Source organism: Porites lutea, chromosome 6 (genome assembly GCF_958299795.1).
Source record: "Porites lutea chromosome 6, jaPorLute2.1, whole genome shotgun sequence".
NCBI lineage: Eukaryota > Metazoa > Cnidaria > Anthozoa > Scleractinia > Poritidae > Porites > Porites lutea.
Genome location: NC_133206.1, coordinates 3,927,395 through 3,953,120, shown reverse-complemented (window position 1 = coordinate 3,953,120; position 25,726 = coordinate 3,927,395). Strand labels below are relative to the sequence as shown.

The following is a 25,726-nucleotide window of genomic DNA, read 5'->3' as shown; positions in this document are numbered from 1 at the left end:
AACGGTTTTTTTTTAACTTGATGTATCCGTTTAAGTATTAACAAAATGATTTTGCAATAGTGGTTTAATAGCCGTTAAGCGGGTAAATACACGTAACGCCTCTTCAAGCCACATGTTTGTTTTTTCCTTAAATAGGGTGTCATTTTTCGGCTTTGGGCCTTAAAAAGTGTATCAGTTTTCGCTATCTTAGTCCTTAACTAGGGTTAGGGTTTACGAAGCTTCGCAGCACACCCCTATCCGAAATTCGCGGGAGTACCCCCCCCCCCGGGATCTATGCCTATTCTTTGGTGTTTGCTCATTTATAACACTAATTCAAAATAAGATCATGAGGCTACAGAATCCATGTGGCATTTCAATTATCGATGCTTTTACAGCTGTTTATTGGATAATACCCGACCTGCGATGCCAAAAACGTCTTTGGATTTTGTTTTTCTGCGACGTAAATCACAATCACAATCACAATCACAATCTGAAGAAGCGACGCTTTCTTCGCTTTCTTGCCTTTACATTTTAGCGAACCTCCTGGGAAACGAAAGCCCGTGGTTTGTGATTGGTGGATTTCGATCCGTTTTGTGTATTTATGTGTTTCAAGGCTCGTTGCTTTGTTTTTGAAAAGCACCGTAAGTTTTACCTTAGTTCTAGGTTTTTTTAACTTCTTTATACTGAAACGTGGCAAGTTTTAATTTCAAAGGTGAAATTGTTCTTAAAGAGCTTCCAAATCCAGAGGAAACACAGATACGTAAGGGTGAAAACGAACTGGTTATTAGTTCCCGCTAACATTTACATTTGCGGACAAACACAGTGGATGCTACGGTAACGGTTTGATTGACGTCGCAGAATAATTTGAATTTGGAGCATGCTCAATTTTGTCCAAGATGTCGGCAGACATTCTCGACCCCAGTGCTTACGGGTGAGGTTCCTTCCTCTTCCCGACTTATCTAGGAAGTAAAAACTTGCAAGAGGTGACAGGCCTCACATCTTCACCGGCGTGAAACCTTTGAAACCTTTTACATATTGCTCCATTGAGGAGACCTCTTTCAGGGGATCTTACAGTTTGAAATTTGAACGATGATATCGCTTCTATATAGCGGACCAAGACACGGCTCGGTACAGTTTATGTTCAGCAAGGGAAAATTGTGTAAGTGCAGCAGAACCTGTAAAATGTTCAACAGACAATTTATTCAGTTCGCGCGTATTCCTGTTGAATTTGTAGCCCGTTTATGAGATATGTCTACTCAAAAATATAATAATTTTCCATAGCTGCTGTCATGTGAGAGTAACTGCTTTTAATATCTCCGTAAAGTTTAGGTTTACGCGATCTCAGAGAACAATGTTTAGCTGTACACAGCACGTATTCTTTTTAAAAAATATATCCAGATCTGACACTGGTTTTGGGTATTTATCACGTTTAAGCATGATTTAAATACATTATGATGCTGTGTCCTTTGAATGTCGTCTTAAAACTCAATCGCTTTGTAAATGTCACTTACAGGGAGACCAATTATCTCCGGCTGCGATGGTCCAACAGAAAGAATTTCCTCTTTTGTTGATACATTACTGCAACCAATATCAAAAATACAGAAATCATACCTTAAAGATACCACCGACTTTATAAATTTTATTGAAAACACAAAGGTGAAAAAATGAACATTTCTTGTTTCGATGGACGTCACAAGTCTTTACACAAATATACCACAAAACGAGGGTATTGAAATTGTCTGCAAAGCATATGAAAACTTCTACAAAGACAACCCTCCTATTCCTACACATTACCTGAGGGAAATGCTTAGACTAATCCTCAAAGAAACTTCTTTCCAGTTCAATGGAAAACACTACTTACAAACCCATGGCACTGCAATGGGTACAAAGACAGCAGTTTCTTTTGCCAACATTTTCATGGCACATATTGAAACGACAATTCTAAGCAGAACCGTTTTTAAACCTACAGTTTGGAAACGCTACATTGACGATATCTTTTCCCTATGGGACATCAGTAAACCAGACATCGAAGCCTTCATCGAACAAGCGAACTTACATCACCCAACTATCAAATTCACGGCCGAAATATCTGACACTGAGACTGTGTTTTTAGACACGATTGTATACAAAGGCACAAGATTCAAGGAAAAATCTATCCTTGATGTAAAGACACATTTTAAAAAAACGGAAACCTTCCAGTACACACATTTCACCTCTTGTCACCCGCCGAGTGTTAAAAAAGGATTTGTCAAAGGAGAAGCCTTGAGAATCCTACGAACAAACTCCTCAAAATCTACGTTTGAGGAAAATATTTCAAATTTCAAAATACGCTTGATTGACAGAGGCTACCCACAAACTATGATAGAAAACCTTCTATCAGATATAAAGTTCACAGAGAGGGAGTCTGCTCTCCTGAAACACAACAACAAAGAGGAAAAAGAAATATTGCCTTTTGTGACACAGTACCAGCCCTCAGTGTCTACTTTAAAAGAAGTTTTAATGAAAAACTGGAATCTTATACAAAACCAACCGTTACTTCGCCAAATTTTCAAAGAACCACCTATCATTTCCTACAAGAAAGGAAAATCCCTAAAGGACATGCTCGTTAGAGCTAAAATATAAAAAGGTTTACACAAGGTTTCACACCGGTATAGATGTACGGCCTGTCACCCCTTGCATTTTCTCATGGCGATGTATATGGGTATATGGTGCTGTATAGGGGTGAATGGTGATGTATAGAGGTGTATGGTGTTGTATTGGGGTGTATGGTGCTGTATAGGGGTGAATGGAGATGTATTGGGGTGTATGGGAATGTATAGGAGTATATACTGTTGTATAGGGGTATATGACGATGTATAGGGGTGTATGGTGATGTATGGGGTGTATGGTGATGTATAGGAGCATATGGTGTTGTATATGGGTATACGGTGTTGTATAGGGATATATGGTGATGTATAGGGGTGTATGGTTATGTATAGGGGTGTATGGTTATGTACGGGGGTGTATGGTGATGTATAGGGATACATGGTTATGTATAGGGATGTATGGTGATGTGTATGGGTGTATGGTGATGTATAGGAGTATATGGTGTTGTATAGGGGTATATGACATATGTATAGGGGTGTATGGTGATGTATGGGGTGTATGGTGATGTATAGGAGCATATGGTGTCGATATGGGTATACGGTGTTGTATAGGGATATATGGTGATGTATAGGGGTGTATGGTGATGTATAGGGGTGTATGGTTATGTATGGGGGTGTATGGTGATGTATAGGAGCATATGGTGTTGTATATGGGTATACGGTGTTGTATAGGGATATATGGTGATGTATAGGGGTATATGGTGATGTATGGGGGTGTATAGTTATGTATAGGAGTATATGGTGTTGTATAGGGGTATATGACATATGTATAGGGGTGTATGGTGATGTATGGGGTGTATGGTGATGTATAGGAGCATATGGTGTTGTATATGGGTATACGGTGTTGCATAGGGATATATGGTGATGTATAGGGGTGTATGGTGATGTATGGGGTGTATGGTGATGTATAGGAGCATATGGTGTTGTATATGGGTATACGGTGTTGTATAGGGATATATGGTGATGGTGTATGGTTATGTATAGGGGTGTATGGTTATGTACGGGGGTGTATGGTGATGTATAGGGATATATGGTTATGTATAGGGATGTATGGTGATGTGTATGGGTGTATGGTGATGTATAGGAGTATATGGTGTTGTATAGGGGTATATGACATATGTATAGGGGTGTATGGTGATGTATGGGGTGTATGGTGATGTATAGGAGCATATGGTGTTGTATATGGGTATACGGTGTTGTATAGGGATATATGGTGATGTATAGGGGTGTATGGTGATGTATAGGGGTGTATGGTTATGTATGGGGGTGTATGGTGATGTATAGGAGCATATGGTGTTGTATATGGGTATACGGTGTTGTATAGGGATATATGGTGATGTATAGGGGTATATGGTGATGTATGGGGGTGTATGGTTATGTATAGGAGCATATGGTGTTGTATATGGGTATACGGTGTTGTATAGGGATATATGGTGATGTATAGGGGTATATGGTGATGTATGGGGGTGTATGGTTATGTATAGGAGTATATGGTGTTGTATAGGGGTATATGACATGTGTATAGGGGTGTATGGTGATGTATGGGGTGTATGGTGATGTATAGGAGCATATGGTGTTGTATATGGGTATACGGTGTTGCATAGGGATATATGGTGATGTATAGGGGTGTATGGTGATGTATAGGGGTATATGACATATGTATAGGGGTGTATGGTTATGTATAGGAGTATATGGTGTTGTATAGGGGTATATGACATATGTATAGGGGTGTATGGTTATGTATGGGGGTGTATGGTGATGTATAGGAGCATATGGTGTTGTATATGGGTATACGGTGTTGTATAGGGATATATGGTGATGTATAAGGGTGTATGGTGATGTATAGGGGTGTATGGTTATGTATGGGGGTGTATGGTGTTGTATAGGAGCATATGGTGTCGTATATGGGTATACGGTTTTGTATAGGGATATATGGTGATGAATAGGGGTATATTGTGATGTATGGGGGTGTATGGTTATGTATAGGAGTATATGGTGTTGTATAGGGGTATATGACATATGTATAGGGGTGTATGGTGATGTATGGGGTGTATGGTGATGTATAGGAGCATATGGTGTTGTATATGGGTATACGGTGTTGCATAGGGATATATAGTGATGTATAGGGGTGTATGGTGATGTATAGGGGTGTATGGTTATGTAAAGGAGTATATGGTGTTGTATAGGGGTATATGACATATGTATAGGGGTGTATGGTGATGTATGGGGTGTATGGTGATGTATAGGAGCATATGGTGTTGTATATGGGTATACGGTGTTGTATAGGGATATATGGTGATGTATAGGGTGTATGGTTATGTATAGGGGTGTATGGTTATGTATAGGGGTGTATGGTTATGTATGGGGGTGTATGGTGATGTATAGGAGCATATAGTGTTGTATATGGGTATACGGTGTTGTATAGGGATATATGGTGATGTATAGGGGTGTATGGTTATGTATAGGGGTATATGGTGATGTATAGGGGTGTATGGTTATGTATAGGAGTATATGGTGTTGTATAGGGGTATATGACATATGTATAGGGGTGTATGGTGATGTATTGGGTGTATGGTGATGTATAGGAGCATATGGTGTTGTATATGGGTATACGGTGTTGTATAGGGATATATAGTGTAATAATAATAATATATAATAAGATATAATAAGTATATTACGGTACATAATAATAATCATATATGAAGTACCTACCAATTTTTGACACCCTATAGCCAAAACTCACCATGGGAAAGGACCCTAAAAATGACCTGTTTCATAGCTCAGGCAGCAGAATTTATCCAAGCCTATTCTGGTGTTACTTAATGTATAGCGTAATAAATGCTTGTTATTAATTCCAGGAAGTGTTTGTTAACTGTTGAGTCATTTGGTTCTTTCTTTATGTTATTATGTTATGTTTTGTTAAGTTTTGCCCCAAAAAAACCTGGCAACGGGTTAAAAACAAAAAATGCCAAATTTTGCTTGGAATGCTAAATTTAGATAAACGCTTAAAAACATGCTCTGTTTGCTAAATTATGTCAAAATCCTGTTAGCACAATCGACAAAAGCGTGAATAATTAAAACAATAATAATAGTAATTGTTTTGATGATATCTGAATTATTGACGTGTTATCATAGCAACTGGATACAGCGACCTGTGACTGAGCAGAAAGGGGCGTAGTCTATTAACAAATTTGTCAATCACTCATCGTCAGCCACGAGAGGCGGAGCTCCCTTGCTCATACACATACACGGGTATATATATGTGCGGGAAAAGTGGCTACAAACCAGGGGTTTCACTTGCAGAAACTTGCTGTGTAACTGTATCTGGGAAGAGGTAGGTGAGCTTTAGTGAAGTTATTGAAGAAGCACTTGAATTAATTTGTCATGTTTTTGACCACCGCTACTCATGGATAAAACTACTCAGTACAGAAAACAGCAAAATTGAAGTATTCCGTAAAAGGCTTTGAGCTAAAGTGTTGACAGCATTAACTCAAAGAAAGCCAACAAAGGAATCATGGGTTTCCTTTTTGTCGAATTTAGGCATAAACCAGTTGTGAGTCTTGAAGTTTTAAACACTTTTTCATATGAACTGTGAGCGAAATATCACCCTGCCTTCCTTTTAGCGAAATTACCTGCATTTTCATGTAGACTCTTCTAGTGACCTTGTTGCAGTCAAATTCCTTGACTTGCTAGACACATTCAACCCTGAACAACACATAAAGAGGAGACTCATCACAGTGGTCACACCCTTGACCTCGTGATCACTACAATAGATCAGACGACCTTGATCTTATTTCACATGTATCCGTGACTGATCCAGCAATCTCCGATCACTATGCTGTGCTCTGTATGATGTCCATGACAAAACCATGTTATCCCCGAAGGGAAATTAATTGCAGGAAATTGAAGTCCATCGACACGGAGCGATTTGTTGAGGACACTAGCAATTCATCTCTCACAGATGCTAAGTACGTTGAGAACTTTACTGATCTAACATCCCTGTAATATGGGACCCTCTTGTCAATACTTGATCAGCATGCATCTCTTAACCCTTTAAACCCTAATGCCAAAATTTAAATTCTCATTTGTTGTCTCTATACTCTTCTTATAGAATTAGTAGGGAGAAGTTTCTAGAGTGTCAACTAAATTCATCTTGTGTGATCAATCCCTTAATTCTTGTGACCAAACTGTTTTGTGAAGCATAGACATTGCAAGGAGAAAATTGATGTTGATCACTTTTAGGGCTTAAAGGGTTAAAAAGCGTATTGTCACCCATGAAACAGCTGTGCATGGTACACACAGAAGATTAAGGCTCAAAAAAAGAAAAGGAGAAGACCTGAACACCAATGGCGCAAGATCAGATCCACTATAAGCAGACAATTTTACGTAAACTAATGCTATCTGGTCAATAACCTTACTTATGAGTCCAAGGTGATCTTCTACTCCTTGGTCATAGAAGAAAACAAGTCAAATCAAGCGATCCTGTTTACTCTTGACAAAATGTTAAACCCCTGGCACCTAAAAAATTACATTAGAAGGACAATGCTGTTGACCTCGCAAATAAATTTGCGGACTTCTTTGTGCACCACCTAGAAACTGTCAGAAACAGCCTTAGCTCCCCAGGCTTAAACCCTAACGATGAGAAAATTGTCTGCCCAGCTACAAATGAGCTAGCTATCAACTCTTCTAAGTAATACCCTATGCTAAATCTTTCATATTAGATCCAATACCAGGTTAATATCATGAAAGGCTGTATTCACACCCTTCTCCCTACCATTACTAGGATAGTGAATTTGTCATTTAATGAGGCTTGCGTTCCTGAAATCCTTAAACAGTTAGCTGTCGAACCAAGAATCATGAAACCTATGCTTGATAATGAGCTGCTATCGAGCTATAGACCTATCTCTAACTTAAGATTCATCTTCAAGGCTATTGAGAAGGTTGCTGCTGATCGACTGAATTGCAATCTTATAAATAACGACCCTCATGAGCTCCTACAGTCAGCGCACAAACCAGGCCATAGCACTGAAACTGCACTGCATCCGTCATATCTCAAGAATAGAAGTCAGGTTGTACGTGTTGACAGTGAGTCCTCGACCTGTTCGTATGTTCCTCATTACGGGGTTCCCAAGGATCCGTACTTGGTCCTCTCCTATATTAACTATATACACCGCACCACTGAATGATGTCCTCAAACGTCATCATATGTCGTATCATTTTAATGCCGATGAGAGCCAGACATATATATGTCCTTTCATTCATGTCCTGGTGAACCTGAATACCCCAAATCTAAGGTGAAAACGTGCATTCTTGATATCAATAGTTGGAGGATAGCCAATATACTTAAACTAATTTATAAATAATTAAAAAACTGAGCTCTTTCTACTGAACGCTCGTCATCGTCCTCTTCCGCAGTTAAGCTTAATTCATGATGCAGGCACTGAATTAATTGTAGCCGCTGACTCGGCAAAAAACAGCGGCGTTTGGTTCATGTCAATGAACAAGCATGGGAAATTTCTTTGTAAAACAGCTTTCAACCATCTACGTAATCTGACCACCATTAGAAGGTTCCTATCGCACAAGCACTGTGAAATCCTTATATATGCCTTTGGAACTTCTCGAATTGATTACTGTTACTCACTTTTATCTTGTCTTCCTCAGCATTTGTTGCAAAAATTCCAACGTGTTCAAAATGCTGCGGCCCGTCTCCTCACATACTCAAAGAAATGCGACAATATTTCCCCTATCTTGAAAGAACTACATCGGTTGACCGTCAAGTCAAGGATTGAGTTCAAGATTTTAATTTTGACTTTTAAAGCATATCACGAAATTGGACCTAAAAATTTAACAGACTCTTTAATTAAATATACACCTAGCAGAACACTCCCCTCCACCAACAAGGGATTGCTAGTAGTCCCTAAGTATAATCTTGAGTCCTATGGAAAGCGCGCTTTTTCAGTCATTGCCCCCTCACTCTGGAACAATTTATACCAGACCAAATAAAAACTACAGCACGCTTGAGTTTTTTTTAAGAATAGAGTTAAGACCTTTTTATTCAGCCGTTCCTTTTAGATTGTTCTTTATGTTTTTATGATGTAGTTCTATTTATTTTCGTATTTTTTTTAGATTTTTCTCACAAGTAGTAACCTTGTTAAGCGTCATTGGTTAGTAGAAATGGCGCTATATAAGAAACTTATCATTATTATTATTACTATTAAATTGTTGACTGTAGCACAAATTTCCAATAACAATAGCTATCTTAATAAATGTAATCAGTTAGAGCCGAACTTCTCAGAGCCAACACCAAAAAACTTAGGGGGGAAATCTCTATTCCTCATAAGCTTTGCTTCTCGGAGATTTCCCCGCCACAGCCACTCCTCTCAAGTTGTATGCTCATTTTAAATTTAATATTAATTAACTATTTATTATCTTTTCTATTCTGACTTATTGTAATTTATTCTGTGTGGCAAAATAATAAAAATAAAATAAAAATAAAATAAAACAAGCTTTATTTGCAGAAACATACAAGTACATACAGTATTGCAAATTAAAGCTATTTATAACTATGTTTTAAGAATAATATAAGAACTCAAATTTAACCACTGGCCAATTAAACTACGTTGTTCATAATTCGTCGCGAAAGTCAAAGCAAACTTAAATTTATTTCATGAATTGTAAATTAATATAGTAATTCATGAGGTGTTCGATCATCATTTCATTGGTCAAAACGTTCACAGGGAACTGGGTAATATTTGGAATCGGAATCTTAACTTTATTGTAAAAATTATTCCTAATGAAAGAGTGTTTTGAACAATTAAAAAGAAAGTGAAATCCGTCTTCTATTTGATTGGATCCACAAAAAGGGCAATTCCTATTATCTCTGGTAATTTGATTGTATCTACCAAGTTGTATCATTAGTTTGTGGTTGCTTATGTGTAGTTTTACTAATTTCTTTCTCTCAGCTGTTCCTCTCGTTAAGTCTAGGTAATTAGAAGTGGTATGATCGCTTTTAAAAGATCTAAAAAATTATAGTTTTTGAGAGTGGTGAAGGGTGTTTTGCCCTTTTCACTAACTTTATGTAACTACGTGTTCATGTTTTTCAGGCGAGGCTCAATTATGTCACGTTATATTTTCGTTTTTCTTGCGATGATTCTGATCGTCTCCGAGATTGTGCCAGTGAAAAGGTATGTGAGATACAGATTGACGGCATTTTTCCTTTAGGCGTGTCAAACTTTTCCAAAGCGAATTACTGAGTCCCTGTAACTTGTAGATTATCAGCGATCGACTGTTACTGGTTGAATTATTCGAAAAATTGCACAAAACAAAACGTTTAATGAATCGATCGGTTTTCACCACAAAAATTCATGTATCAATCAGTAATTTTACTCTGCCTGGCGTGAGCAGTTAGTTAAAAGATTGCGTTTTGCTAAAGTTTGACATGCTTTTTAGTAGATACGAAGAAATTTTTTCGTTCTACGTACTGCAGAAAATCTCTCGCTGATTTTACATATATAAGCTTAATAGAGGTTATCTAATTCTTTAATCATTGACTGATCGAAGTGTTTTGAATGCTCATCGTCGCATATATTCTTAGTGTTAGTGTTTACACTTTACTGCACATCCTTTGATCCGTCGCAAAAACCAGAATTGATGTTCCTTTTAATTTCTTCACACGTAAAGAACAATTTTCAGCACAGGTTTCGGACAGGATTGCACGCATAAGCCGAAGAAATTGACTGTAGTGCTTATTATTATCTCCTGATTGCAAACGGACTATAAGGTTCCTTAAAAAGGATTCAATCTTCTCACATCATATTTTTCAGTGCTGGTGACCTTGAGGATAAGAGTCAGACGAGCAAGCGTAATGCCGTGTATGTCTACAGCAAACAAAATTTGAGGAAGTTTAATTCCAAGCGTAATGCCAAGTATTCTTACCGCAAGCAAAATTTGAGGAAGTTTGATTCCAAGCGTAATTGCACGTATGTATACAGGAAGCAAAATTTGAGGAAGTTTGATTCCATCTCCAAAGAAAACTAAAGAAATGGAGACTATGCAGCTAGCGTAATACGGGTGGCTGCCTTGGCCAAGACGCTGAGTGGCCAACAGCCTCAAGGGATTGTCTTTAAGCAAGATAGTAGTCATGAATAAAGGGTATTCTTGAACTCTTTGTAGTTGTGAATGAAAAGCTGCATAAAAGTAAGGCAAAATAAAATGTAACGAGTAATCCTGGGTAAATTCAAGTCTACGCTTTTTTTGGGGGAGGGGAGGGTTGTTGTTGTTGGGCCGCCTGTGGCACAGCCAAACATGTTGCGGTGGCAAGTCACTGCGTCCAAAAAAGACAAAATGGCGGACGCATAACCCAGAGGGCGTTGTGTTTCCCCTCCTCCTGACTTTTGAGGGGAGGGGGCAGGTCGTTTCAGATATGAACAAAAAAAATGGGTACCATCAGTCTCACCACATATGAACAAAAATATATGAAAAAGCAAGTTACTCTTTTAAAACAAGAGAAGGGAGGAATTATTTTTAACTGGAACATTTCCACAGTGCACCCCCGTCATCCAACCCCTCTGTTCCCCAAAATAAACATGACAGTATAACGTGACTAAGATTAAGATTGGGTCGTTTGTTATCTGTATGCCCATAGAAAGCACAGATCGACTTGTAAAGTTGTAGAAAATGATTTATTATTGGATCTTATTGGGCTGCCCGTGAGAGCAACGCCCAATCAAGAATTACCTTCCATTTATATCGAAAAAATACAAACTGGCGGACGGAACTCCCAGGACCCTTTACGTGTCCCTTCATGGCACCCTTCAGTGGGGCCAATTTTGAGTCGAGGGGACGGGTCATTTCATGTCGTCTTGCGAACAGAGTTGGAAGTCGATTTGAAACGAACAGAAAATTATTGCCTGAAATTATTGGCCCTATATCTACGACGAATGATTATCTAAATACGTCTTCGGATGAGGTCGTTAGCCTGCGCGGGAGCTGCAGAAACAATGCATGCCTGTCTACGGTCCCCACGGAGAAAGTTTTTTGTTACAATTGTATCCCTGAGTGTGAAGTCTTTTCTTTTGATACAAGAAAGAAGAAAGGAATATGCCATTTGTAGGTCGCCCCGTCAAATAGAAATATATCCACTTGGATAGTTACAAGGTCTCTAAATGCATATCATGCATATAAAACTGAAACTTAATTTGCTTTGCAAGTTTTAAGAAACAGAAAACTACTATTAAAACCAGACACTAGAAGGTGTATACTGGGCTGCCATAAAACCTAGACTAGATAGAAATAATTTATTGTTTTATTGTATGAAAACGAGAAATTTACCACAACAGACAGCTGACAGCGTAAAAAGTAACCCTGCTAAACCCATTCCCATCTCCGACACCACCCAACCCACGGGTCTCATTAAACTGCTTGAACTGTACAAAACCAGTGCAAGGTAAGCATATGAGTAGCAGGCGCTTGGAAGTAGTGGGCGAAAGAGAGAACGGGCGCGCGCGAGATGGACACGCGAGGGGTGAGGGAGCTCCTTCTCCCCTCGCGTGTCTTCTTTTCGCTCGCTCGCTCATTCTCTCTTGCTTGTGCCCGCTACTTCCAAGCGCCGGCTGCTACGCAGGCTACGTTTTGGCATTCTTACGCTTCCACCGAAGATAGATTGCTCATAACTTTGAGTCGCTTCGAGCTCCTTAGAATGTACTCTGCTGAAGTCCGCTGACCTATTCTACGCATACTCTTATGTCTTGCGCACGCGCTGAACATATTAGGGTGCGATTTGTGCCAGAAGGAAAAATTGAGCCTATTATATAACTGGGCTGTGCCACAGGCAGCCCAGTAAAAAGTATTTAAAACATCAAAATTGAGCCTCTCACATTTCATAAGCTTAGAACTACAATAATTTTTGGAATTTCCGTTAGATCAGATTAGTCACTTTGGTAATCTCGTACCCAGATCTCCTGCCTTCAGCCTAAGACAGAGTGAGATCTGGGTACGGGATTATCACATTAGCTGGAACTGTTGAAACTTTGAGGCCAAGGGGCCGACGGGGTCCGAGTAAGAGGGGACTCTGGGAACGAGGTTTCATCTTAACCATTTGTATAGACTCTCTATACAGAATGTTTAGAGTGTCTGTGACGCAGGCTAGCAACTCTCTTCCCACAAAAATTGTGGGGAGGAGCGTTGCGTAACGACCCTAATAACGGCTGCGAAGCGGACTAAAATTAACGTGGAAAGCCAGAGGTCGGTTTTTGTATGAACGCCTGGCCCTACCTTGGGGCATTTGCAGCTTTTCCAAAACAAAATGACAAATGCCCGACAAAAACCCGGGGGGCGATGGGCGCACTTGGAATTGACTGAGCCATTAGCGTCGAGCACGTCGATAGGGCTGCCCCCTCGACAGGCTTTACCAACTCGCAAGCACGCGAGACAAGCGAGAAGCGCGAGAGAGGGATGATGGGAACGAGCGTAGAGCGCGACCACCCCTTGGTCCCTGCTTTCCTTAATAATTAATTCAAACATCCCCCAGTGATCGCGAGTTACTGGGAACGAGGCAGGCGATAGGATAAGATAAGATCAGATAACTTTATTATATCTCTTCAGGATATCTCTATTTACAAAAATCTATTTACGAAATTATTATGAACATGTGATAAAAATTAAAAATGTATTATCATAAGAGTTCTAAAATTAGAAAGATAATAAAAGCAGAGAACGACAAAATTAAATATTAAAACAAGATATTTTGCCGCATGGCAACATCGCGAGTGGCTAGTGAAAAGTTGACATGTCCACTTTTATCGCTTATTCTATTAAAGATTTCTTCCGATAATTTCCAGAATCCATTGATTAGGCGAAACTTAATTAAAGGCGTTGATACTTGGTGAATTTCCCACGCATAGTGGCAGCTGGTTCCAATATTTGATAAGTCTTTTGTGAAAGAAGTCATGCGCTGATCTTAATGGATGATGAAAAGTGACATTAAGATTACGAGTTCGATAAGCTGTATTCGTCCCAAACATATTGTGACCATAGTTCGCAACACCGTTGATTATTTTGAAAGTCTCTGTTAAGTCACCACGCATTTGATGGTCCAGTAAAGTCGTTAATCTGAGTCGCTGTAACCTTTGGCGATAAGAGAGTAGACCCATGCCCTCAATTATCCTGGTGACTGTCTTTGGCAGTCCTCAATTTCCATTATAATACCCAAGTCAGGGGTCCACACCTGCACTGCGGCGATCACTGAGGGGATCCGTGATTTCGACTACTGTATTATGCTGACGATGACCCTCATGCTAAGTGATTGTGAATTTACGTGAGAATCAGGTGTTTCTGGGGGAAGAGGAGAAGATTAAAGCGACAAAGGGAGACAGATCCTCTGATCCCATTCCACACTCAGGTAACGTGTGTAGCAAGCTTTTCCGTTTCGGAGCAAAGAACGAACGAGGAACGAGAGTCAAAGACCGCCCAAAAAAAGGCATGAGTACAAATAAAAACAACAAAAGCTTTATTTGCATAACCATGACTAATTATTGTAAAACATTTTGAAACATTACAGATCTCATTCATTCATTGAAACATTGACAGTTACGTATTTATAATAAATAATTAGAAGAATTCATAAGATGAGCTATTAAAGTATCGTGTGAAAGTGATTTGAGGTTAGGTATTTTAAGTTCTATTTTGGAGAAAAATACGTCTCTAATCTTAGAACAGGCCTTACGATCTAGTAAGAAATGATTTTCATCTTTAATTTTGTTACTGTTACAAATGGAACATATACTTTCATTGTGTGGGATTTTTTCGTATCTACCTGTTTCAATTCAAAGTTGATGACTACTTAATCTAATTTTAACTAATGCTTTTCTTGAGGGGTTTTTTTCTTGTTAAAACCAGGTACGGCGAGGGCTATAGTCCTTTTTGATTGTACAATAAAAACTGAGTTTTTTTAGCCCAGATACTGTGGGAGTTCGCTTTGAATTTATAAGAGAATGCATAAACAAAATACGTCCTAAACTCCATTTTTTGTCAAAAATAGAAATAAAAATGACTCACCTTGTGGTTTTATTTTGTTATTTACTGTCTCTTTGCTTCTAGAGCCACTTGGAAACCGTTTGATCGACGTTTAAGATTTCCAGTTTGAGACCAAATCTCCCATACCCTCCCCCGCCTCTATCCTGTGAATTTGTCACGTGACACTGATCATGTGAAAGCACGGTTTCCGATTTCATTGGATTTGTATGCAAAGTACTTTGTAGATCTTTTGTAGCAAATATATCTGCTTCAGCAACCTTTTTATGAATACAAAGCAATGCGCTAACTTGCAATCATAAGAATATGACAGGTAACGCGTCTGTCACGTCCAGGACTTCACAAGCGGCGCTCATAAGGTACGTACGTACACCATCGGGCAAATCCGCGGTAGCATATGGGCTCCTACAATCATAGCACGTTGAATAGACGGTTTTCATGTCGTCTCTTACGAAAACAACTTACAAGCACGTGATTTTGTAATTTTTACACTCTATACGAGAAATGGAAGGTAGAAAACAGCTAATCTAGAGAAGAGCAACTACAATCAGTTGTTTATGTTTTGTTAGAGGAAATTAATTGGTTTCATTTTCTTAGGGTTTCGTATAAACTGGAAATAATCTAACGTCTAGGTGCAAGGTTTCTAAAATTCTTGAAAAGTGAAAAAAAAATTGTAATTTGATATACCAGCTGACCCAAAAGAGGCCAAAGTCAAATATTTTCACGAAAATTTCCAAATTTTATTTTGTTAAATGCTGAGGAACAAGATACATGTAGATAACACCATAAGTGTCCCCAAGTGTGAGCCACCTTGCTTATTGCTCAATTATTCAGTTGGGAATGAAAGGGTAAGATCCATTTTCTAACAAGTTTGTATTGACAGGTACCCCTTTTTTAAATTAAAAACATTGAATTATTTTCTGTCAATAATTTTTATCAACAAGAACAACAACAAAAACAACCTTTATTTACTTCACATAATATATAGTAGTGCTGGCCAGCAAAGTAATAACAACAACAACAACAACAACAATAATAATAATAATGATAATATTAATAATGATAATAATAATAATAATAATAATAATAATATTTGTTGATTTGTCTTGTGCAAATATCAATCCAGGGAAAGAAATTAATTTACATCTGTGCATTACATTGACTCCTCAAACTCTACTTTAAAATCGTGTTAAAAAGGCTACATTCCTACAGTGGAACCTCAATATAATGAATTGCCAAGGGACTGGCAAAATTTGTTCACTACAACAAGGTTTTGTTATATACTGAGGTTCTTTTCCATATATTTTACGATTACTGGGGTAAACAAAATCATTCTTTATACCAAGGACTTTGTTATGTGGAGTTTCCATTTGACTGTAGTACATATTCTAATTCTAAAAATTCCAAAAGTAATGGTTAATTATTCCTTAAAGTCCTATTTACAAATTGCAGTTAATAATTTAACAAAAGTAATAAATCTAAAAGTCTATTTTTTGTTCTTTATGAAAAGAATAAAAACAATAAATTGGCTGGGAAATGCCTTCTGAAACAAATGCGTTTTAATAGCCTTTTTAAAAGCATTAACTGAAGGCATATTTCTAATAATCAGGGTAAGATCGTTCAACAATTTAGGGGCAGCATTGAAAGTCCTTAAGGACCTGCCTGTGTGTAGAACACACACACACATATAAAAAGATCGATCACCCATTTAATAATAATAATAGTAGTAGTAATAATAATAGTAATAATAATAATAGTAATATTTGTTGATTTGTATTGTGCAAATATCAATCCAGGGAAAGAAATTTACATCTGTGCATTATATTGACTCCTCAAAATCCTACTTAAAAATCCTGTTGAAAAAAGGCTACATTCCTACAGCGGAACCGAGGTTTTGTTATATTGAGGTACTTTTCCATATATTTTACTATTATTATCAGAATTTGTGCTCTCAGAAAACTAGAAATAGCGTTTCATAGCAACAAGATTACAAAATTTTCTGGGAAAGCATGCTCCCAAACCTCGCTAGTGGCTCGCCCCTTCAGTGCTCGTCTGATTCGTCGGTGATAAAAAAACACGATTTTATAGACTTAAGAATTTAAGTTGGACAGTCTTTCTGTGTAAACATGATACTGTCAAAAAAAAGCCCTCGATTACATATTATACTCTGCGTTCGACTCCGCTAAACGAGAAAATAGTTAAGAAGACAGTAAATCTCTATATTAGCAAGTCGGAAGGGTCCAGCACTGTATGACACCTAGCCTCCCCGCAGACGTCCTTTGGGGTTCGTTCGTCACGCATCATTTCTCCCCCTCGGTCCGTGGGGGAGAAATGAATGCGTGACGAACGAACCCCAAAGGACGTCTGCGAGGAGGCTATATGACACCTCTATTTTGTCCAACTTTTCTTTATTGCAACCAAATCTGGCATCATTGTGGGGCTAGAAACACTAGCAAGCTGGAGAAAGTCCGCTCTTCATACTTTGTTTAAGTGGATAGGCAGCACGTTAGAAAGCCGTGAATTCAGGAAATGTTATTTTCCGTAGACAGTTGTTTACAGGGAAGAGCACCGGCGTGGTTTAATCGTTTTATTAATAATGTCTCAACGAGTAATTAGAACTCCATTTTTGTTTCCAGGTAGGCGGAGGATACGCTTCACTGACGCTTGAAATCACGATCTTCGCCTTATTCCTGACCGTGGCCTTTAAGTGGGGCAGTCACTCTGTGGTCAGCGTTTTCATTTTCCCGTCGCTTCTTGCAGCTAGGAAATATGGTTTGCAAAGTGTCTTTTGACGCGGTTACATAAGACACGTCTTAAATAAGACACAAACTTTGTCTTTACCATTTATACGTGCATGCGAGGAGTGTCTTAGCTGAGTCGCGTCTTGTTTAAGACGCGAACACGTTTTCTGTGCCATTATATTAATACAAGAAGTTCATAAGAGGCGTCTTATTTCACCCGATTTTTTAATAACTAACGATTTAGTTGTGTCGTGAAAATGGCAAGAAAGACACTTGTATTGATTGAGTCATTCTATAAAAACTCCAGAAGACTGTAAAACATGATTTTTAATTCTTCTGTTTTTTTAAAAAAGGGAGTACCGTGTGGGACATATGGGGGCGGAGGAGTTCATGCCATTCACTCTGGCAAGAATTCACTTGCTTTCACTCGCATAAAAAGTGAATGCCCCGGTCATCCCCCGAGGGTTTCAAATGACTGGTGCATTATATCATAGGTAATTTATAATCTTAGAAGTTAGTAATTTATTTTTGATTTTAATTATTGCCATATAATTCTTTACCTTAATTCTACGTGTGGGAACGGCTGCAAATTAGCCGTATGGCTAAGGATGTTTACCTCATAAAATGTGTCCTATGTCCTGATAAATAACACATGTAAGTTCCAACTCAGTATTACTGGAATGGTCGAAAATCAGTTGTCCAGGATTAATTGATTTCGGCACATTTAATGTCAAAGAGTTTCATGTCTGCCTATACATCGGATTATTTAACTGTTTTATCGTTTTTTTTATTTTCATTCTTCGTAAAGAACTTTCACCTGACCCGGAAGGTTACTAGAATCAATCCATTCCCGGCCATAATACTTTGATCCATAAAGTTTGAAAGGCACGCTTGGGAAGTAGACATTTTTGTATTCATCTCCTTTGTTTTGCCATTGATACCACAGTTTGTCCATAAATGAATGGTGAAGAAGTAGTTCTGGGGCATTTGCTGCTATTAGAGGATTCATCATTGTACCACCGATTGCGTTGTGAGGCAACAAGTGATAGTCTACACGGACAGTTTCTTCAAATTGTTCGAACTCTTCCAGGGGCAGCGATAAAGTTTTCTTCACGTGATCAATATCGTAGAGAAGGTTGTCTTTCGTAAAATTCCTTCTTAAACACCCTCCTCCAGACACGTCTAAGAGACGCCATTTATCTTTGCTGAAAGCTCCGTCCTCCACACAGTTGTCATCGGTATAATTTCCATCTCCTCCTAAACCATGATCAGCAGGGTTCCAAAGGTCTTCGTCACCAGTTCCTCTCCACCAATGATGAGTGTTTTTGCTCCAATCCCAGTAGGGTAAAGTCACACGACAGTCGATTCTGCGCAGTACGTTTTCCATCTCAACCAAAAACCACCGGTGAAAGGGCAAAAAGGCTTCAGGAACTTTTGCTTGATCTCCAGCGGTGTTGTGGAGAGCTATCAATTTCTCATAATCTTTCTTAACCACAGGATGGACCGATGCCAGCTTATAAGTGTTAATATAACGTTTTCTGTCCTCGATGGTCATTTTGGTAAAATCCTTTCTCACGCGGTAACAGCTGGTTAGTTTACCTTTCTTGCATTCACAACGCTCTTCACACGTGTTCAACATGAAACTTCCTTCCTTGCACTCCATTGGACTTGAATCGTTAGTGTCCTTTTCTGAATGGCCCGCCTCAAAAACGATCCAGGCATTACTAAGACAAACAATGAACCAATAATGACGAAACCTCATTAGGTTGACTGCAACATAAAATGGTTGAGAAATTTTAACGGTTATTGTCTAATAGTAATGTTTCGTGTTAAAAGCTGCAGTTCTGTACAGAAGAATTTCCTCCGCGGCCTCTCTTTGGTAGTGGAAAGGGAAGAGGCAACCCGCCGACGATCCTTCTTTTTCACCGTCTTTAGGAGTTTTTCAAGATGTTTTCGAAAATTTGGTCAAAAACAGAATATCTACTTTCCTAGAAAAGGGAGGCTTCCTGAAGGTAATGCTGGTTCTCTCTGAATTGTTTAATTCTCCATTACTGCTTAATTCTCCATGTATGTCAGTGGTCTGAGCGTATGTATCTTTGTGGCTTTGTGTCTTTGTATGTTCGGATGTCTGTTGCAAGGGCCAATAAGGTTGAAGGTACTATGAGTTGCTGGGTATTTTGGCATCTAACATGACGTTGCTTAAATTGCAATTACCACTGCGACGATCATATCTTCATTTAAGATCTGTATTTCTGCAGTTCACATAATCTTCGTTGCTTCATCCCATTCACGGGTTAAGATGAACTCAACAAATTGGCTCCCAATGCATGGGTTCTTATAGAATTACAGAATGAATACGCATATGAAAACAAAAAGGCTAACAAAAAACTACACCAAACGCAATAACAAATTAACTTCACGCAACTCAAAACACGAAAGAAAGAGTAAGAAAAAAATCGTAGTCTCTCGTCTCACGGCTACAATTTGCAATTGCTTAAATTGCAATTACCACTGCGACGGTCATATCTACTATATCTTCATTGAAAAGATAGGGAAAGGTAGACAACGTAACTGAGTTATTTATCTAAAGTTGGACAGTTGGGCTTTCAAAGACCGGGCAGTCGTCTAAATAACAGAGATGATATAGATTTACTGAGAAAAGTCAAGAGAGAATTGCAGGGCCATGTTTGTCACAGGCCAGGCACTGAGAGGAAAAGTAAGAAACCGGCAAGTTGAGTGCAAGGAGTCTGCAAGAGAAAGCGACAATTTCAGCAAAGGGTATAGACAATATAGAATGGTACCTTGAGAAACGTGGGTCTCGGAAAATTTTACCCAATCTCGAAATCTCGGATTTGAAGTGTTTGTGATGGGTCTTGAACTCTTTTTCGGGTGACTTTTGGGTCTCAGAGTTGTGATTTTTTTTTGGCCGAAGGGCCTCGGAGGATTTTTCAGTTTTTTCTTTCCACTTGGTCTTCTGGAGTCGAATTTTTCAGAGTTCACGGGTACAGCTAATCGAACTGGACCAGTTGATTGAGACAGAAAAACAAGACAGTGGCGCACAATTCATCTTCGGAGACCCAAGTGCAGATCTTTACTTTTCTTCGCGCCATTTAATGAACCAAAGTGCCTTCTATTGTTTGAGTTCCTCTCCAAGCATTTCAGGCCTGGCCCTTCATCAGTGGAGTTACAAGTACGTTAGAAACGTTGAAAGGTTTCCATTAGTCTGTCCTCCCCACAAGCAGACAAGGTTTCCATACGCCATGAAAGAAAAAAATCAAACGCTCAAAAAAAAAACTTTATAGTGCGCGCGCGATTCTGCGCGCGGCCTAGAAGAAATGGAAGTCGGAGTTTACCATTAGGGTTCTATTAAGGTAGCCATTTTACTCGCCAGCGGTTGTTAGTTATCTGTATACCTTAAGATATAGTTAAATGGTTAACTAAAAATACTGGAAATATCTTATAAATTGCAAATCAACATACCTTTAAAAAACAGCGGTGCTTCTTCTCGCGAAATTATGTGTTTTGATCGACTTGTCAGAGTTGCCAGTGTATTAGTTTGTTTTGGTTCTCTGCTGTAAAAAAGTAAATGTCATGAACAAAGCATAAATGATTTTCTATAACCTAGCAACATCTTTTTTTTGTAATAATTTATACATGTGGAGTACATTAAGCTAACTTGGCTGAAAAAAAAAAATGATTAAAAGTAGTTCCTCGAGGCTGCAAAATGGGAAAGAAAACTGGTGAAAGTAACGCGATCTGAAGGAAAAGCTGGCCCTGGTGTGGTCGACGCAGCGCCCACTTTGCTTTATGACGACAATCCAGGGGCCCGTTACTCGAAAGTCTCGATAACTTTTCGGTCCCGAAAAGCTGTTATACGTTTGCCGTGTTTGCATTCAATAAAATCTTCAGTTAACAAAGCAAAATTAGCCGGTTTGTAAGCTAGGAACTGTGCTATTATACAACAGGTTTTGATTTAAAAATTTGCATTCGGACCCAAAAAGTTACCGAACCCTTCGAAAAACGGGCCCCAGAAGCGAATTTATAGCCGTCTGCGTCTACTACTGGCAATACACATGTATACGATGATTTGTACGTGTGAAGAAGATAATCGTAGTAGTTCTCGGCAGTACAGCCACACCCCAGACAGTTTTCGTTGTCCCTGGGGAAAGCCCTTAAATTTTCTCTAGATTCAAACAACGGGCACTTATTTCTTGCCCAATCAACAGATCCGAATATAAGTTAACCTCGCTAATGCCGACACTTCTTTAACTTTGCGCTGTAATCCTTTCCATCGACAGCATGTCGATGTCCTTAGTGCCACAGTAGTAAAATAAAAAATAGAGTCCTGTTACACCCCTCTTTTTGTCTACGAGTAAGCCTCCATTCTTCACTGATAAAAAAGACTTCCGTGTAAATAAATTTTTGCTGTCCTCACTCCGCTCGGCCAGCAAATTTGTTTACTAGGAAGTCTTTTTTCGAAGAATGGAGGCGCACTCGTGGACAAAAACAAAGGGTGGTTTAGACAGGACTCCTATTTTCTATACTACACTCTTCAGGAAAACTCATATTGAACCGGGGCGCTCGTCTATCACAGAAACGAAAACTAATTAGGGATTTGCATTGTAACAATGTACATTTCATGGCCGCCGAACGCTTCTCGAATGATGTTCAGAGATGTTGCGGATCGAAGCCTGTTTCAAAAAGGTTTTAGACGCTTTTTTCAAAGGGGTTTTCAACGATGTTTTCGAAGAGAGATCTGAAGATTTTTACGAAGAGGGTGCAGAATTTTTTTATGAAAAGTTTTTCGAAGACGTTTAAAAAAGGGTTTACGAAAAGGCTGACGAAAAGTTTTTCGAAGTGCGTTTTGAAGGTGTTTTTGGAAAAGGTTTCGAAGAGTTTTACGAAAAGCTTTTCAAAGATTTTTTCAAATGTTTTCTTTAAAATATCTATTCGGAGAAGCAAATACTGCCCAGAGTTTTCTATTTGAGGACGGCTAAATTTTTGTAGATTACCACTCCATCATGTACAATTTTCGAAGCTTATCTTACAAATAAAATTTCCTACGATTTTCTGAAGTTTAATTTTTGCATTTTACTTCCCAGGTTAGGCTATTTTTCATAGAAAAAAGGAAACCTAAATTTTTCGGATTCAAAAATGTGATGGAGAGAGGAATTAGAAAATGTCTCACTCTCGTAATACGTTAAATTTCATCTAAAATTTTCGGGAAAATATTACTCAAGCCCGAAAAGACTCAAGTTCCCCTAGGATGACCGAACAGAGGTAAATTTTACAGCGCCGCTTAGAATGCTTTTCTAGAGTTATAAAAGTACTCTGGGTAGCCTAAAAGTGTTTTCAATGTATTTAGGACGAAACCGTCGTTAGGTGCCCTAAAAGAAAAACATCGCCACAATTGCCAACCATCCACAATAGGACCATACGGCCATTTTTCCCACTCCAAAGCCCTTTCCGTCGGCACTCTTGCATGAATGACAGGCCCACGTCCAAAGATTTTCTTCCACCAACTCTTGCAATGTGGCGCAGTCGGAGCACCAATTGTTTTCGTGCTTCGCAAGCTCACAAAAACAAGAACGAGAACGTAAAACACAAATCAAAGAATAAGAAAATTCCGCAATCTTTCGTAGCAATAATACCAAACCGAAGGTTTTATAGCCAAAAAAGTAGAAACCGCCGATTGGCAATAAAAAATGGGAAAGTCTCTCGCTCGTAATCGAACTTTAGATCTCACTTCAACGCGACGTAAGGGATATTGATAATTTTACGGAAATGAAATTGGTAAAAATTAAATTTTGTTGCTTGTGACTCGTTTCGCCCATTGCTTCTTGAAATGGTAACATGTACCGCGGTTTGGTGCTTTTTTGGTAAGAAAACTTTTTTTTCGTTTAAGAATAGGTTTTGACAGGTCAACGGTGTTTTTGTTCGATTAATAAAACATTTTTAGAAACCTTTTCTTTAAGAAAAATTTTGTTAATTTTTTCACTTCTCATTTATTTGCAAACTAGGAGGACCGTCAATGTAAAATTTCATGTTTAACAATTATTCCTCGAGCCCGAATGGGCTATTGACTGAGGGCCATGAGGGCGAGAGGAATAATTGTTTTAGTAAAATCCAACTAGTTGGTCAGAAATATCGAGAATAAAAAACTTTTAGTTAGTTAAAGCTAGAATTTAATCCTTTTTTGCCGCCTAAAAGCCCGCGCTTTTCGCTGCTAGTGGGCTATAACATATGGCCTAGTAGTAGCTCCACCAATCAGAATAGACCACTAGTTGGATTTTACTAATTATTATTATTCTTTTCAGAAAATGTTCGTATAATAGGGTTAGGTTGAATTTCTTTCTTGCAGTGAGCAGTTTTATTCCCCTCAGTGAGTAGCGGCGGTCTTCAACAACTTCACTGAATCACACCTACCTCTTCCCACGTATAGTTTAGGTAAATCTTTACAGACGTCCCACAGCAAGTTTCTGCAAGTGAACCCTCTGGTTTATAGCCATTTTCCCCTCAATGTGTAAGAATGGAGCTCCGCCTCTCGTTGGTGGCCCTGAGTGATTGACACATTCGTTAATAGACTACGCCCCCTTTCTGCTCAGTCCCTCAACGCACGTAGCTGTATCGAGTTGCTATGATAATAAAAGAGTCAATGGCCCCAAATTACTATCATCAAAACAATAACTATTATTATTGCTTTCATAATTCAAGCTTTGTCTATTGTACTGACAAAATTTTTGTTATAATTTAGCAAACATAGCATATTTTTTACCTTTTGTCTAAACTTAGCTCTGCTTGAAAAATCTGGCATTTTTTTGTTTTTAACATGTTGTTAGGTTTTGTTACTATTAACGCCTTTTTTTGCGGAACATTTAAAAAAGATGAGTTGAGAAAAAAAAACCATGACTTATAATAACATAAAGAAACAAATCCTTAATTCTACGACAGTCGTTACACAACGCGAAATATCATTTCATCAACGCAAAACATGACTTAACACTTGACAAACGCTACTTGGAATTAACAACACACTGAAAAAAACAACAACACATCTACTACGTTATACACTAAGTATCACACTAAACACTAAACAGACGCTACCTGAAATAACCAAATATATAACTGCTTTATTAGTTAAAGAAGTTGTGGTGTAGCTAAAGTTCCTTTAACGGCAAGAGATGTTATTATTTTTGTAACTACTGCGCTAGCACGAGTAGTCACTTTTGCCATCGAGTTAGTTTTTCGAAAGTGAGTAAGAGTAACAATAGAATATACTTCGCAGCCAATAAGCACACAAATATAACCATTTTTCGGAATCTTTCGTCGCGACTATGGGTATGATTTGTCGATAGTCCTCGATGGTAAAGGAAATGCTAGGCTGCCTCGTGGTCTGCTTTGACAGCTTAGTGAGACAAGTTGCGCGTATTCAAGTTTGAAAAATTGTTGCCGTATAACTGAATGAAAACGCAATGAAATACGTCATATCTTCTTGAAGCGTACCTTCACTTCTCATCTTCAACATAAGTCCAGAAACCACGATATTTGTATAACAGATTTCTCCGCTCCAAATCAGCTCCTGTGAAAACATTTACCTCGTCCCTGTAGGACGTTTTTCCAGGCCGCCGGGTGTGGACTCCTAGACAAAAACAGAATCCGCATGCGTGCGTTGCTTTATGGAATTCAAGATGTTGTAAACGACAGGAAATTATGGTTTTTTAAAAAACCCTTGTGGATCTTTGTTAGATCAACAACCTCGCTTCTTATCTCGGTTATCTCGTTGGCAATAATGAAGCTTTCAGTTCACGCGTGTAACTTTAAAGTGCACTTATGTTTACTGTAGTCTAAAAACAGTACAAGAACAGACTCAGAGTACTACTTCAATAAAATTGACAAGTCACAGGCATTTTAATTTTCTAAATTTCGAACAAGTGGCCCTATTAACGAGGTGAAATTATCAGAGATTCTACTGTTTGGGATTTTAAAATGTGGCCATTGGCCGTATTAACGCGTGACAGCATTAACGTTTTTTTTTTATAAGGAAATGTATGGCCGTTTTGCCGGTCCAAAAAAAGTGGCCGTGACAACGAGGTGACTGTATTACCGAGGTGGCTGTAAGGCGGGGTTCCACTGTAGTGGAAAGCGCTATTTACATCACATGACGTCACAGGTGAGCCTGTCAGATTTCTAGATCAGTGGAACTGGCGAGCGAAAGAAATATAGAAAAATTCGTAGAAAAATCACGTTTTGTTCAAATCGCAAAATTTTATCGCAGAAGTTGTTGTAGTAATGTGTTCAGTTCAGATAAGAAAATAATAATAATAATAATAA

General features: G+C 38.6%; 2 protein-coding genes and 1 long non-coding RNA gene across 3 annotated transcripts in view; 2 read left to right on the top strand and 1 right to left on the bottom strand.

Annotated features, from left to right (window-relative positions):
* The first annotated feature begins 5,914 nt into the window (after positions 1-5,914).
* LOC140941298 (uncharacterized) lies at positions 5,915-10,848 on the top strand. Its single transcript, XR_012166442.1, has 3 exons — positions 5,915-5,958; positions 9,728-9,808; positions 10,448-10,848. It is a non-coding gene; the product is annotated as an uncharacterized lncRNA (long non-coding RNA).
* Positions 10,849-14,859: 4,011 nt separating this feature from the next.
* The window catches only part of LOC140941668 (uncharacterized), a 42,039-nt gene continuing 31,172 nt past the window's right edge, over positions 14,860-25,726 (top strand). Inside the window, exon 1 of the mRNA XM_073390687.1 lies at positions 14,860-15,013. Within this exon, the coding sequence (XP_073246788.1) occupies positions 14,961-15,013 (53 nt within the window). The 5' untranslated portion in view covers positions 14,860-14,960. The remainder of the gene's footprint in view (positions 15,014-25,726) is intronic.
* Positions 18,139-21,264, bottom strand: LOC140941767 (tyrosinase-like). Its single transcript, XM_073390783.1, has 2 exons — positions 20,876-21,264; positions 18,139-19,165 (listed from the first exon to the last, which is right to left on the bottom strand). The coding sequence occupies exon 2, from the start codon at positions 19,155-19,157 to the stop codon at positions 18,189-18,191; it is 969 nt and encodes a 322-aa protein (XP_073246884.1). The 5' UTR covers positions 19,158-19,165; positions 20,876-21,264; the 3' UTR covers positions 18,139-18,188.

What these genes read in the sequence shown, in the direction of transcription:
- LOC140941767 (XM_073390783.1), bottom strand. Translation starts at nt 19,157, where the DNA reads ATGAGGTTTCGTCATTATTGGTTCATTGTTTGTCTTAGTAATGCCTGG.